At 45.3% G+C, this 16,517-nt stretch overlaps 1 protein-coding gene across 2 annotated transcripts in view; it reads left to right on the plus strand.

The window, feature by feature from the left end:
* myo7ab (myosin VIIAb) overlaps positions 1 to 16,517 on the plus strand; it is a 156,402-nt gene that overhangs the window by 20,540 nt on the left and 119,345 nt on the right. For both annotated transcript variants that reach the window (XM_060936076.1, XM_060936078.1), the window contains exons 5-6: positions 9,114 to 9,235; positions 9,702 to 9,844. In XM_060936076.1, the coding sequence (XP_060792059.1) occupies positions 9,114 to 9,235; positions 9,702 to 9,844 (265 nt within the window). The remainder of the gene's footprint in view (positions 1 to 9,113; positions 9,236 to 9,701; positions 9,845 to 16,517) is intronic.

A 16,517-nucleotide genomic window follows, 5' to 3' on the forward strand; every position in this document is an offset into this window, starting at 1 on the left:
CAATATCAGTTTTTGAGATTTGTAAATTATTGCGTTCCGTTCTTATTTACAATTTGTCCTTTGTCCCAACTTTTTTGGAATCGGGGTTTTGTGTGTGTGTGTGTGTGTGTGTGTGTACTAGTGCATCTCAGAAATAGAATACCATGAAAAAGTTCCTTTTTTTCATAATTTAATTCAAAAAGGTAAACTTTCATATACTCTATATTCATTACATGTCAAGTGAAATATTTAAAGCCTTTTTTGTTTTAATTTTGATGATTATGGCTTATAGCTCATGAAAATCAGAAATCCAGTATCTCAAATTATTAGAATATTCCCTAAGATCAATCAAAAAAAGGATTTACAATACAGAAATGTCCAACTTCTGAAAAGTATATTCATTTATACACTCAATATTTGGTTGGGGCTCCTTTACCATGAATTACTGTATCAATGCAGTGTGGCATGGAGGTGATCAGTCTGTGGCACTGCTGAGGTGTTATTGAAGGCCAGGTTGCTTTGATAGTGGCCTTCAATGTATCTGTATTTTTGGGTCAGTGTTTTGCTGGGATTTGAACCTGGTTCACTGGTGTGATAATCCAGCAAACCCCCACTAGGCCACCAGGGGGATGACTCAAAAGCAGAGGCATGAGGCGGAAGTAGAAAAGTATCAAAAGGTTTATTTAAAATATATACAGTCCAAAATAAATAATCCAAAAACGCTCAGAAGATGAAGGGAAAAATAAGAAATATCCAAAGTACAAAAGTCAAAACAAAAGCCAAAAAACCAGAAAAGGCAAAAATACCAACGCTCAGAAGATCCAAAAAACAGTAAATACTAGGTCCAAAAAGTCCAAAAAGAAAAGAAAAGTGCAAAACCAAAAAGACAAAGGCAAGGAACACGGTACAGAGGAAACTGGAGCTAAACATAACAGCACAAAGACTCCGTGACAAGAGGACTGAACTCAGGGGTATAAATACACAAACTAATTAAGGACAGGGCGGGGCAGGAAACAGGCAATAAGACAAAAACAAAACACAGAACACAGTGGTGACCTCTAGAGGCCAAAACAAACATGACCAGAAAAGGAAATAACAGCGGCCTCTAGAGGCCAAAACAGTCCCAGTCCTAACAGGACCCCCCCCCCAGGAGCGTCTCCTGACGTTCCCAGGACGATCAGGATGGGCCGAATGGAAGTCCCGACAAAGTTCTTTGTCAAGTATGTCCCGAGCTGGGACCCAGCAGCGCTCCTCAGGGCCATAGCCCTCCCAGTCCACAAGATATTGGAGACCCCCGCGAACCCGGCGGGAGTCCAGCAGGCGGCGCACGGTGAAAATAGTCTGACCCTGGAAGATGCGGGGGGGCGGGGGGTTCCTATGGGCAGGGGCATACGTGGACATCAGTACGGGCCGCAACAGGGAAACATGGAATGTGGGGTTAATCCTTAGCGTATGTGGTAATTGGAGCCAGTAGGAGACAGGGTTAACTCTGCGTACAACCTTGAAGGGGCCAATGTAGCGAGGAGCAAGCTTGCGGTTCTCCACCCACAGCAGAAGGTCCTTGGTGGACAGCCAAACCCGCTGCCCAGGGCGGAAAGTGTGGGCAGGTCTCCTATGGCGGTTGGCCTGAGTCTGGTTGGTACTGGAGGTCTGGATGAGTGTCCTCCTGACCTTGCTCCAGGTCTTGCAACACCGTCTCACGTATTGGTTGACTGAGGGCACCCCAGCGTCCTCCTCCTGGTCCGGGAACAGAGGTGGCCGGAACCCGAATTGGTACTGGAAGGGCGACAGCTTGGTGGCCGATGACTGCAGGGTGTTGTGGGCGTACTCAGCCCATGGCAGCCAGGTGCTCCACGATGTCAGGTTATCCATAGCCAGGCCTCGCAGGGTGGTTTCCAGGTCTTGGTTGAGCCTCTCCGTCTGGCCATTGGACTGGGGGTGGAACCCAGAGGAGAGGCTGGCAGTGGCCCCGATGAGCTTGCAGAAGCCATGCCACACTCGGGAGGAGAACTGGGGCCCCCGGTCAGAGACGATGTCCTGTGGAAGACCAAAGACTCGGAAGACGTGATTAAATAGCAATTTAGCAGTGTCAAGGGCAGAAGGAAGTTTGCACAGTGGTATAAAGCGGCAGGCCTTGGAGAATCTGTCCACAATGACCAAAATGACAGTGTTACCTTGAGACTCAGGGAGACCCGTGATGAAGTCGACCGCCACGTGGGACCAGGGACGCCGGGGAATAGGCAGAGGATGCAGGAGACCCTGTGGACGCTGTCGCGGGTTCTTGGTTCTGGTGCAGGCCTCACAGGACAGGACGAATGACATTACTTCCTTCTCCATGTTAGGCCACCAGAAGCGTCTTTTCAGGAAGTCCAGGGTCCTCCGAGCTCCCAGGTGGGCGGTGAGAGGGGAAGAGTGACCCCACTGGAGAACCTTGGCCCGGGCTTGACAAGGGACGTACAGGAGGCCCGGTGGCCCCGTCCCAGGATCAGGGTCCCGGCGTTGAGCTTGTCAAATGGTCTCCTCAATACCCCAGTGGACAGGAGCCACAATCCGGGATACACGGATGATAGGCCCAACTTCACTCTCCCTGTTGTTGGGTGAGAACAGCCTGGAGAGCGCATCCGGTTTGGTGTTCTTAGAGCCCGGGTGGTATGATAGGGTGAAATTGAAATGGCTGAAAAACAAAGCCCACCTAGCCTGTCGTGGGTTCAGCCTCTTGGCTTGCTGGAGGTACTCCAGGTTCTTATGGTCTGTCCACACCAGGAATGGATGTTGCGCTCCCTCCAGCCAGTGCCTCCACTCCTCAAGGGCTCGTTTAACCGCTAGCAGTTCCCGATCCCCCACATTATAGCAGGACTCCGCAGGGCTCAGGCGGTGGGAGAAGTAAGCGCAGGGGTGCAGCTTCCCTTCCGAACATTGAGAGAGCACCACGCCGACACCACTGTCCGAGGCGTCCACCTCCACAATGAATGGTTGGGAGGTGTCCGGGAGAACCAGAATAGGTGCCGTGCAAAAGCGGTGTTTGAGGTCATTAAACGCCTTTTCTGCCTGAAGGGACCAGACATAGGAACCACCAGTCTTTTTGGTGAGGTCCGACATAGGTGCTGCTACGGAGCTGAAGTTCCTGATGAACTTGCGGTAGAAGTTAGCGAATCCTAAGAATTGCTGAACCTCCTTAACGGACTTGGGAGTAGGCCAGTCCCGGACGGCCAGGGTCTTGGCTGGGTCCATTTGGAGTTGCCCCGTTCGTGCGATAAATCCCAGGAAGGAGACCTCGGGGACATGAAACTCGCATTTCTGGGCTTTAGCAAACAGATTATTCTGTAAAAGTCTCTGGAGGACTTGGCGGACATGGTGGCGGTGCTCCTGTAAGGTCTTGGAGAATATCAGGATGTCGTCAAGGTAGACAAAAACATATTGATTAATCATATCCCTCAAGACATCGTTGATAAGGGCCTGAAAAACAGCTGGTGCATTGGTGAGTCTGAAGGGCATGACCTGGTACTCGTAGTGCCCTGACGGGGTGTTAAAGGCGGTCTTCCACTCGTCTCCCTGTCAGATACGGACGAGATGGTATGCGTTCCGTAAGTCCAACTTGGTGAAGATGGTGGCGCCTTGGAGCAGGTCGAATGCTGTGGACATCAGCGGAAGGGGATAGCGGTTGCGCACGGTGATCTTGTTCAGGCCCCTATAATCAATACATGGCCGGAGCCCCCCATCCTTCTTGCCGACAAAGAAGAAGCCGGCACCAGCGGGTGAGGTGGAGGTTCGAATGAACCCAGAGGCCAAGGCCTCCTTGATGTACTCCTCCATGGCCTTGTGTTCTGGCTGAGAGAGGGAAAACAGTCTGCCACGAGGAGGGGTAGTCCCAGGGAGCAAGTCGATGGCACAGTCGTAGGCACAGTGCGGAGGGAGAATGGCGGCCCTGCTCTTACTGAAAACTTCCTTGAGATCTCAGTACTCTGTGGGAACTTGAGATAACTCTGTGAGATTGGGAGGCTCGGCAAGAGACACAGGAGAGCTAGAGAGCAGACAAGAGGCATAGCAAGCAGGACCCCACTCCACAACCTGGCTAGTGACCCAGTCTATACGAGGGTTGTGGCGGGTAAGCCAAGGAAGACCTAGAATAACTGGGAACTCAGGTGAAGGAATCAGGTGCAGGGATATTTCTTCCTTGTGACCTTGAGACTGGAGGAAGACTGGAGAAGTAACTTGGGTGACTCTTCCATCACCTAACGCTTGGCCATCGAGGGCAGACACAGACAGTGGGACTTCAAGAGGCGCAGTCGGGACATTGATGCTTTGGGCGAAGTGGATATCCATAAAGTTTCCAGCCGCCCCTGAGTCTAACAAGGCTTGACAAGAGTGGACGGACTCACCCCAGGAGATGGAGACCAGGATGTAGATTCCTTGGCCAGGGAGTCCGGGAGAGAGGGTAGGCCCCGTCACAACCCTCCCTCGGCTGGACGGGGCGGTCCTTTTCCCAAGAGCTTGGGACATGATGCTCGGAAGTGACCAGGCTTGCCACAGTAGATGCAGCACTTGTCCCTCCTTCTGCGCTCTCTCTCGGCTACGGAGAGACGAGTATGGCCAACTTGCATGGGCTCTGGACAGTCACTGGAGGATGTAGACGGGCTCCAGGTAGAGGCAGGGAGGCCGGGGAGGCTCAGGACTTGGCGGCGTTCTCTCATCCTGTTGTCGAGGTGAGTAGAATGTGAGATCAGAGTTTCGAGGTCACTTGGGCATCCGATAGAAGCCAGACCGTCTTTGATGGGGTCAGACAGACCATGGTGGAAGGCTGACACCAGGGCAGTCTCGTTCCATCCACTTACTGCTGCGAGGGTCCGGAACGAGATGGCGTAGTCTGCAACGCTTCCCTCCTGTCGGACAGACATGAGCTTCCTGGCTGCATCTTTACTGATGTCTGCCTGATCGAAGACCCGAAGCATCTCCTTGAAGTCAGAACACTCGGGTCCCTGTCTTTGCCAGATGGCCGTTGCCCAAGCTCATGCCTTACCAGCTAACAAGGTTATCACAAAGGCAATCTTGCGGCGATCTGTAGTGTAGGTGGTAGGCTGGAGCTCAAAGGTGAGTTGGCACTGGGTAAGGAACTCCCGGCACTCACCGTGCTTGCTGTCATACCTCTGTGGTGCAGGAAGGCTGGGTTCGTGAGGTGAAGGAGACAGCGGAGCGGGAGCAGGAGCTGGATCAGGATGAGGAGATGCAGGCAGAGGTGTCAGCTGTGCCAGGGTTTTCCCAATTTGCTGAAGCAGTTCCTCGTGGCGAGCAAGGGCCTCACGTTGGCTGGTGAGCGTTCGTCCATGAGCGTCCATGGTCGCTCCGAAGCATGTCAAAGCTGCCATAATTCCCTGAAGGTTGGCCGGGTAGACAGTTGAAGCAGCCTCTGCTGAGTCGGTCATGATGGAGTCTTTCTGTTAGGGTTTTACTGGAATTCGAACCTGGTTCACTGGTGTGATAATCCAGCAAACCCCCACTAGACCACTAGGGGGATGACTCAAATGCAGAGGCGTGAGGCGGAAGTAGAAAAGTATCGAAAGGTTTATTTACAATATATACAGTCCAAAAATAAATAATCCAAAAACGCTCAGAAGATGAAGGGAAAAATAAGAAATATCCAAAGTACAAAAGTCAAAACAAAAGCCAAAAAACCAGAAAAGGCAAAAATACCAACGCTCAGAAGATCCAAAAAACAGTAAATACTAGGTCCAAAAAGTCCAAAAAGAAAAGCAAAGTGCAAAACCAAAAAGACAAAGGCAAGGAACACGGTACAGAGGAAACTGGAGCTAAACATAACAGCACAAAGACTCCGTGACAAGAGGACTGAACTCAGGGGTATAAATACACAAACTAATTAAGGACAGGGCGGGGCAGGAAACAGGCACCAAGACAAAAACAAAACACAGAACACAGTGGTGACCTCTAGAGGCCAAAACAAACATGACCAGAAAAGGAAATAACAGCGGCCTCTAGAGGCCAAAACAGTCCTGGTCCTAACAGTCGGGTGTTTCTCATCTTCCTCTTGACAATACCCCATAGATTCTCTATGGGGTTCAGGTCAGGCAAGTTGGCTGGCCAATCAAACACAGTAGTAATATGGTCAGCAAACCATTTGGTAGTAGTTTTGGCACTGTGGGTAGGTGCTAAGTCCTGCTGGAAAAGGAAATCAGCATCTCCAAAAAGCTTGTCAACAGATGGAAGCATGAAGTGCTCTAAAATCTCCTGGTAGATGGCTGTGTTGACTTTAGACTTGATAAAATACAGTGGACCAACACCAGCAGATGACATGGCACCCCAAATCATCACAGACTGTGGAAACCTCACACTGGGCTTCAAACACCTTGGATTCTGTGCCTCTCTACTCTTCTCCCAGACTCTAGAACCATGATTTCCAAATTAAATGCAAAATGTACTTTCATCTGAAAAGAGGACTTTGGACCACTGAGCAACAGTCCATTTCTTTCTCTCCTTAGCCCAGATAAGACACTTCTGACATTGTCTCTGGCTCAGGAGTAGCTTGATATTAGGAATGCGAAAGTTGTATCCCTTTTCTTGAAGATGTCTGTTCATGATGGGTCTTGATACACTGACACCAGCCTCAGTCCACTCCTTGTGAAGCTCTCCCAAGTTCTTGAATCAACTTTTCTTGACAATCCTCTCAAGACTGCGGCCATCCCTGTTGCTTGTGCACCTTTTCCAGCCACCCTTTTCAGCAATGACCTTTTGTGGCTTACCCTCCTTGTGGAGGGCATCAGTGATCATCTTCTGGACAACAGTCAAGTCAGCAGTCTTCCCCATGATTGTGGTTGTGTGTACTGAACTAGACTGAGAGATACACTGTGTTCATATTGTTTTACTCAAACTCGAAATGAAATATTCTAATATTTTAAGATGGTTTTTTTATGTCTTTGTACTGTATGGCATACTGATTAAAATTAAAATAGAAAAATGCTTGAAACATTTTAGTTTATGTGTAATGAGTCTATAATATATAACATTTTCACTTTCTTAAATAACTGATGGAAAATATTGAACTTTTTCACAATATTCAAATTTTTTGAGATGCACTAGTATATATATATATATATATATATATATATATATATATATATATATATATATCAGTGGCGGCTGGTAGTTTTGGCGGCTGGTAGTCTTTCAAACAGGGGAGGCTGGTCGGTTACGATACTTCCAGATTTTAAAAGAAAAAACAAAAAACAAAAAACACGTCAATTTTGCCCATACTCTTGCCTCTGACCTGGCTGATTGTTGGCAGGGTCACAAACTGTGAAATAACAGGTTCTTTTGGCCCATTAGCCTACTGTCCAATATACATGATGGTGGTGTTGGGGGGGGGTATATTTTAACATTTTATATTTTAAAATTGTGGCATGTTGTTTAAAAATTTATCATTATTGAAAGCAGCTCTTTGTCAGGAACCTCAGCAGTAACAGCAGAGTGTTCCGGAAAGCACTGACCTTGGGGAGCCAAACATAGAGCTGGGTGCCACACATTTCATTCAATGACACTTTCCCTATATTTTACTTATTTTGACTGAGAAATGTTTTATTGACAATTTTGATAACCCTTCACTTTTAATCCAGGTCTGTAGTGTGAAATGTTCTCGGCTGTGTTTTTGTTTAAAAATGTTTTCCAAATTGTAGCTGTGTTTAATTCATATCCAGAGAAACATATATTCCAATATAATATACTCAGCATAAACATTTTAAATAGATTCTATATTTTTGGTCCATCCATGATATATTACTAAAGTAGCCTATTTACTGTTGTTGATGTGGGTCACTTGCTGTTAGCCAATTCACTTTCTCGTACCAGGAGAGCTGAAAGGAACGAGTATTATTCCCTACCTTTTTCACCAAGTCAATTTGAGGCGTTGGTCTACCCTGCTCTTTAATTTTAATTTTTTCCTCGAAAGGAAGACTGGCAAATGGCTTCACCAAAATTAAATCAGCAATGCTTGGCATCCGTGCGCAGCTTTCTTGCTAGCTGACTAGCCCCCTCAAGTTCAAGTTCAGTCACTCAAATAAACTAAATTTCTGGAACTAAGATAGCAAACTTGACAACACTATATTTACACTTTATTTACAATGAAAATATATACAAACTAAAAAAGCTGGTAGAAACCGTATGTAATGAATGAAATCGAAATGTAAGCTGATCTCTTACAATACACCACAGCACTCGCGAATCCGCATGGGACTGAACTGAAATCCACCACTGCCTGTCTATAGTTGAAACGAGCTGTCAATCAAAGAAAATATCCGGCCGCTTTCACCAATCACCAGTCTCCTCACGGAACCTGCCATGTCCCTCCCATGTGAGGCTCGGAGTCTGTGGGAGGGCATTTTCACAGTATTTGTCCAATAACCGTCTTGCATTTTGAGATTGAAAAGCGCATAGCTCCCAAATGCCGTTGAAGTCCACTGAGGCTGGGAGTCCGTGGGAATCAGTGGGCAGGCATTTTCGCAGTATTTGTCCAATAATCGTCTTGCATTTTGATATTGAAAGCGCATAGCTCCCAAATGCCATTGAAGTGCACTGAGGCTGGGCTGCATCGCGCTGTCACGAGGGGGAAACAGTGTTGCCAGATTGGGCGGTTTTAAGTGCATTTTGGCGGGTTTTGAACATATTTTGGGCTAGTAAACGTCAGCAGCATCTGGCAACATTAGGCGAACTGGGGAAAGTTATAAGTGAATGATTTTGCACTGTAGTTGGGTTGAGCACATATATTTCTATGATTCTGGATCTGAAATAGCAATGTTATAAGGTCGGCTATAACTAAGCCTAGCGCAATTCATCCTACACGATGTTCGTTATTTTTAGAGGAGGCTGAGCCTCCCTCGTTGTCTTAGAGCAATCGCCTGTGAGATATATATATATATATATATATATATATATATATATATATATAAATATATATATATATACAGTATAAATATATATATATATATATATATATATATATATTCCCCCAGTTTGAGGGAATCTATGGCATCTGAAAATCTATATTTGAAAAGATTGTAATCTGTGTGTGTGTGTTTTAATTGAAGATGTAAATGTGTGTGTGTTATTTGTTGACACGTTGTCCTCCCAAGTGGCGAGTCCGGAGCAGGAAAGACTGAGAGCACCAAGGTGATCCTGCAGTTCCTGGCTGCTATCAGTGGACAGCACTCGTGGATCGAGCAGCAAGTTCTGGAGGCTAACCCCATCCTAGAAGGTCAGAAAGAACACTATTCTGCCTTTGATGGAGATACAAAGGATTGTACAAAATCACTGGTAGTCAGCATGTCTATTTAGCACTTTGTTGAAGTGAGACAGACTCATGATGGAACATTATTCAGAGGTTTGCTCTATCTGTCTAAAGTGACATCAGCCTGCTGTTCAGATCTCCATGTGGGAGACGATTCTCATTGGAAATCATTAGCATATGTCTGCTCCCAATATATCAGCCGTGCGTGTAATGTTCTCCTCAAGACCGGGACAGAAGGCTTTCAATTTATCACTGCCTATTTTTTAATCATCGAGCACTATTATGCTTTAAGATAAGTGGTACAGCAGGTCTCTGCCATTGTATTTTATTCTTAAAGATGACAAATACTGAAATAAAATCCTCCCTGCATGAAAGAGGTGTATTGTAGGCTATTTAAAGTCAATTCAACCGAAATCTTTTTGTTCTTGTACAGCGTTTGGCAATGCAAAGACCATACGCAACGACAACTCCAGCCGGTTTGGGAAGTACACCGAGATTCACTTTAACAAGAGAGGAGCCATCGAAGGGGCAAAGATAGAGCAATACCTGCTGGAGAAGTCAAGAGTATGCAGACAGGTAAGACCAGGAGGTCAAATACACTTTCAAGGCAGACTGCGTTTCAGATTTTTCAAGTGTAGGTCATAAAAAGAATTTTCCCCGACACCCAATTATTTTTGTTGACTGGACTGAAAGCTACTGAATTCAAATCACAGACTTCCAATTTGATTAGGTTTTTTTAAACAGAACAATTAATGAATTTAGGGCCACGTGGCCCTAAATTCTCCACTATTTTTTCCTGCTTCACCATGACCCAATTCAAGATACTATGTCATGCATCACATGGTAGGCTTTCCCTGTTCGTGCAAGGCATTGTGGGATACAAATTTGAAACAGGAGAGAAAAATGTAGGACGCGAATGAAACGTGAACGGCCGACTACAGTAATGGAAAGCGAGAAGAAAAGACGTTATGTTTGTTGCAAAGGAAAGAAAACGCAGGCTCAAACTAATAAATCTCGGCAGTCAGCGAGCACCTCAGTGTGATCAACTGTTCGTTTAGTGACAGAATGATGTAACTGTCAGTGCACAGTCAAGGTACAATGGTGCTTGAAAGTTTGTGAACCCTTTAGAATTTTCTATATTTCTGCATAAATATGACCTAAAACATCATCAGATTTTCACACAAGTCCTAAAAGTAGATCAAAAGAACCCAGTTAAACAAATGAGACAAAAACATTATACTTGGTCATTTATTTATTGAGGAAAATGATCCAATATTACATATCTGTGAGTGGCAAAAGTATATGAACCTTTGCTTTCAGTATCTGGTGTGACCCCCTTGTGCAGCAATAACTCCAACTAAACGTTTGCGGTAACTGTTGATCAGTCCTGCACACCGGCTTGGAGGAATTTTAGTCCATTCCTCCATACAGAACAGCTTCAACTCTGGGATGTTGGTGGGTTTCCTCACATGAACTGCTCGCTTCAGGTCCTCCCACAACATTTTGATTGGATTAAGGTCAGGACCTTGACTTGGCCATTCCAAAACATTAACTTTATTCTTCTTTAACCATTCTTTGGTAGAATGACGTGTGCTTAGGGTCGTTGTCTTGCTGCATGACCCACCTTCGCTTGAGATTCAGTTCATGGACAGATGTCCTGACATTTTCCTTTAGAATTTGCTGGTATGATTCAGAATTCGTTGTTCCATCAATGATGGCAAGCCGTCTTGGCCGAGATGCAGCAAAACAGGCCCAAACCATGATACCACCACCACCATGTTTCACAGAAGGGATAAGGTTCTTATGCTGGAATGCAGTGTTTTCCTTTCTCCAAACATAACATGTTAAGGGTGGCGAGATGTGGTGAGTTAGGATCCAAAAGCAGAACACAAACCAGAAAATCCAATGAATAAAAAATGATTTAAAGTCCAAAAGGAGTCTCATCTCATCTCTCATTATCTCTAGCCGCTTTATCCTGTTCTACAGGGTCGCAGGCAAGCTGGAGCCTATCCCAGCTGACTACGGGCAAAAGGCGGGGTACACCTTGGACAAGTCGCTAGGTCATCACAGGGCTGACACATAGACACAGACAACCATTCACACTCACACCTACGGTCAATTTAGAGTCACCAGTTAACCTAACCTAAATGTCAGTGGCGGCTGGTAGTCTTTCAAACAGGGGAGGCTGGTCGGTTACGATATTTCCAGATTTTAAAAGAAAAAACACATCAGTTTTGCCCATACTCTTGCCTCTGATCTGGCTGATTGTTGGCAGCGTCACAAACTGTGAAATAACAGGTTCTTTTGGCCCATTAGCCTACTGTCCAATATGCATGATGGTGGTGTGTGTGTGGGGGGGGGGGGGGGGGGTATATTTTAACATTTTATATTTTAAAATTGTGGCATGTTGTTTAAAAATTGACCTCGGCTGTGTTTTTGTTTAAAAATGTTTTCCAAATTGTAGCTGTGTTTAATTCATATCCAGAAAAACATATATTCCAATATAATATACTCAGCATAAACATTTTAAATAGATTCTATATTTTTGGTCCATCCATGACATATTACTAAAGTAGCCTATTTACTGTTGTTGATGTGGGTCACTTGCTGTTAGCCAATTCACTTTCTCATACCAGGAGAGCTGAAAGGAACGAGTATTATTCCCTACCTTTTTCACCAAGTCAGTTTGAGGCGTTGGTCTACCCTCCTCTTTAATTTTAATTTTTTCCTCGAAAGGAAGACTGGCAAATGGCTTCGCCAAAATTAAATCAGCAATGCTCGGCATCTGTGCGCAGCTTTCTTGCTAGCTGACTAGCCCCCTCAAGTTCAAGTTCAGTCACTCAAATAAACGAAATTTCTGGAACTAAGATAGCAAACTTGACAACACTATATTTACACTTTATTTACAATGAAAATATATACAAACTAAAAAAGCTGGTAGAAACTGTATGTAATGAATGAAATCGAAATGTAAGCCGATCTCTTACAATACACCACAGCACTTGCGAATCTGCATGGGACTGAACTGATGTTGCCAGATACTGCTGACGTTATCCAGCCCAAAATATGTTCAAAACCCGCCAAAATGCACTTAAAACCGCCCAATCTGGCAACACTGTACCGCTGCCTGTCTATAGTTGAAACGAGCTGTCAATCAAAGAAAATATCCGGCCGCTTTCACCAATCACCAGTCTCCTCGCGGAAACTGCCATGTGAGGCTCGGAGTCCGTGGGTGGGCGTTTTCGCAGCATTTGTCCAATAACCGTCTTGCATTTTGAGATTGAAAAGCGCATAGCTCCCAAATGCCGTTGAAGTCCATTGAGGCTGGGAGTCCATGAGACTCCGTGGGCGGGCGTTTTCGCAGTATTTGTCCAATAATCGTCTTGCATTTTGAGATTGACAAGCACATAGCTCCTAATCCACTGAGGCTGGGCTGCATCGCGCTGTCACGAGGGGGAAAAACTCATGCACACGTTAGGTGAACTGGGGAAAGTTATAACGGAATGATTTCGCACTGTAGTTGGGTTGAGCACATATATTTCTATGATTCTGGATCTGAAATAGCAATGTTATAAGGGCGGCTATAACATAAGCCTAGCGCAATTCATCCTACACGATGTTCGTCATTTTTAGAGGAGGCTGAGCCTCCCTCGTTGTCTTAGAGCAATCGCCCGTGCTGCATGTCTTTGGGGGAAACCGGAGCACCCAGAGGAAACCCACGCGGACATGGGGAGAACATGCAAACGCCACACAGAAAGGCCCTCGCTGGCCATGGGGCTCGAACCTGGACCTTCTTGCTGTGAGGCGACAGCACTAACCACTACACCACCGTGCCACCCCCAAAAAGAGTCAACGAACAAAAATAGCAAGAATAATCCAGACAACAACAGGGTAGACAAAGACAAAGTGCTAATATGAAAAAACATGAAAAATAGTGCTGACGAAAACTGGAGACAAAAAACGTAGTGCAAAAAACATGAAAAACTGACAAAACGTGAGTGCAAAAACTGTGGCTAAGACTAGGCAAAACAAAGAGCAAAAATCCAGGAAGCAAAAAATGGCACAGAGACGCCGTGAGAAACAGACAAAATGTTTGGGAAAGTTCCCTTCTGAGAACGGCTTATTTATACACAGCAGAGCAGACCAGGAAGTGAATGCCGGCAAGATGGAAGTTCCGTCCCGGATCCCGATTGCACTGAACTGGGAGATAGTAAATCTCTGGAGCGGAAGTCCGGGGCGGATCATGACGTAACGCTTCTCATTTAAACCAAAAAGTTCTATTTTGGTCTCATCCATCCACAAAACATTTTTCCAATAGCCTTCTGGCTTGTCCACATGATCTTTACCAAACTGCAGACGAGCAGCAATGTTCTTTTAGGAGAGCAGTGGCTTTCTCCTTGCAACCCTGCCATGCACACCATTGTTGTTCAGTGTTCTCCTGATGGTGGACTCATGAACATTAACATTAGCCAATGCGAGAGAGGCCTTCAGTTGCTTAGAAGTGACCCTGGGGTCCTTTGTGACCTTGCCGACGATTACCTGCCTTGCTCTTGGAGTGATCTTTGTTGGTCGACCACTCCTGGGGAGGGTAACAGTGGTCTTGAATTTCCTCCATTTGTACACAATCTGTCTGACTATGGATTGGTGGAGTCCAAACTCTTTACAGATGGTTTTGTAACCTTTTCTAGCCTGATAAGCATCAACAACGCTTTTTATGAGGGCCTCAGAAATCTTCTTTGTTCGTGCCATGATACACTTCCACAAACATGTGTTGTGAAGATCAGACTTTGATAGAGCCCTGTTCTTTAAATAAAACAGGGTGCCCACTCACACCTGATTGTCATCCCATTGATTGAAAACACCTGACTCTAATTTCACCTTCAAATTAACTGCTAATCCTAGAGGTTCACATACTTTTGCCACTCACAGATATGTAATATTGGATCATCTTCCTCATTAAATAAATGACCAAGTATAATATGTTTGTCTCATTTGTTTAACTGGGTTCTGTTTATCTACTTGTAGGACTTGTGTGAAAATCTGATGATGTTTTAGATCATATTTATGCAGAAATATAGAAAATTCTAAAGGGTTCACAAACTTTCAAACACCACTGTAAACTGTAGATGGCAGTAATGAAACACTGTGGATGCCAACTGCTGTAAAACCCAAAAGAAGAAGGAAAAGAAGAAGAAGCAGGTAAATCAGTGCATGTGCACGTGGACTTCCTCTGTCTGCTTGAGTGCACGAAGCGAGTGATTTCATGCACGTTATTTTCTAGGGAATCTGCTCAAATTAAATAACTCCCCAGCTACAGAATGGCCTGGGTTTTTTTTTTTGAGATATTACAGAAATAAACATATATCACAATGGCCACATTTCAGAGGGAACTAAATTTCACAGGTTTTATGAAATCGAAAGGCCGTCTAGCTTTAAACATTTCATCAGGTAGTTCCTTGAATTCGGGGGCTAGTGGTTAGCGCTGTCGCCTCACAGCAAGAAAGTCCTGGGTTCGAGCCCCGTGGCCGACGAGGGCCTTTCTGTGCGGAGTTTGCATGTTCTCCCCGTGTCCGTGTGGGTTTCCTCTGGGTGCTCCGGTTTCCCCCACAGTCCAAAGACATGCAGGTTAGGTTAACTGGTGACTCTAAATTGACCGTAGGTGTGAATGTGAGTGTGAATGGTTGTCTGTGTCTATGTGTCAGCCCTGTGATGACCTGGCGACTTGTCCAGGGTGTACCCCGCCTTTCGCCCATAGTCAGCTGGGATAGGCTCCAGCTTGCCTGCGACCCTGTAGAACAGGATAAAGCGGCTAGAGATAATGAGATGAGTTCCTTGAATTCATATTTGCATGCTTACTGTAATAGACTAATAGTCTCATCTCATCTCATTATCTCTAGCCGCTTTATCCTGTTCTACAGGGTCGCAGGCAAGCTGGAGCCTATCCCAGCTGACTACCGGCGAAAGGCGGGGTACACCCTGGACAAGTCGCCAGGTCATCACAGGGCTGACACATAGACACAGACAACCATTCACACTCACATTCACACCTACGGTCAATTTAGAGTCACCAGTTAACCTAACCTGCATGTCTTTGGACTGTGGGGGAAACCGGAGCACCCGGAGGAAACCCACGCGGACACGGGGAGAACATGCAAACTCCGCACAGAAAGGTCCTCGCCGGCCATGGGGCTCGAACCCGGACCTTCTTGCTGTGAGGCAACAGCGCTAACCACTACACCACTGTGCCGCCTCTAGACTAATAGTATATTTGCATATTAATGACAGTATATTACTGTAAAATCCACCACTGGACAGTGATGACTGGTTGTGATATTAATATGGAAAGTTCATTTCTGCCTACAGCTTGACTGTTAAACAATTAGAACTGAGCAGTATATTATATTATATGGGGCAAATTATTACACACACTTCAAGACAAAATGCTGCTGCATTCGTGATTTTTCTTTCGTTTTTTTTAGCATAGCTGTAATTTAATTGGACAATGAGTGCTTAGTCTATCTCATTTTAATTATTCCCCATTATTATTAAAAGGCATTTTGGGGAAAAAGAAACAGCATCTATAATTCACCTCATTTGTGTTTATCACAAATTTCCTTCAGGGACAAACATCAACAGGACAAAGTAGGCAAAAGGCAAATTCATAAACCAGGGCCCTGTACTACGAAGCGGGTTTTCTGGCTTACCAGGGTAACTTCGAGAGTAACTTGATCACGTGCAGCGTAACTTCCCGATTAACCCATACTACGAAAGTTGGCTATGTTCAAACCGAGGTATGCTGCCATGGCAACTTACGCTGCATCTCAAACCTGCTCGTCTCAGGTTATGTTCTTGGTTAACCCGAGGTTTCCGATTAACCACACCCTTTTTAAACACCACCTCTCCACCGACATTTCCTCTAGAGACAATGCCAGCGTACCTGGATGACCCGTGCGATATCGGAGCGCAGATTAGAGATGGGATTTATGGCTCTTTGATGGGATCCGCATCTTTGTGATCCGTTCTTTGAAAAGAGCCGTTCAAAAGACTGGCTCATTTGGCTCTTTTTAAATATTTATTCAGTTTTAAGAAGACAGCGTCTAAATAAGCCAGATCCCTCTGCTTAGACAGTGACATCAATATTTCTGGACATACCTTTTATATAAAGCAACCTAGACTTACATTATTGTAACCCCTAAACGCTCATAAATAACCATTAAAAAACAATGAGGGCTTCAATGAATGTCCATGC

Source organism: Neoarius graeffei, chromosome 12 (assembly GCF_027579695.1).
Source record: "Neoarius graeffei isolate fNeoGra1 chromosome 12, fNeoGra1.pri, whole genome shotgun sequence".
NCBI classification, from domain to species: domain Eukaryota; kingdom Metazoa; phylum Chordata; class Actinopteri; order Siluriformes; family Ariidae; genus Neoarius; species Neoarius graeffei.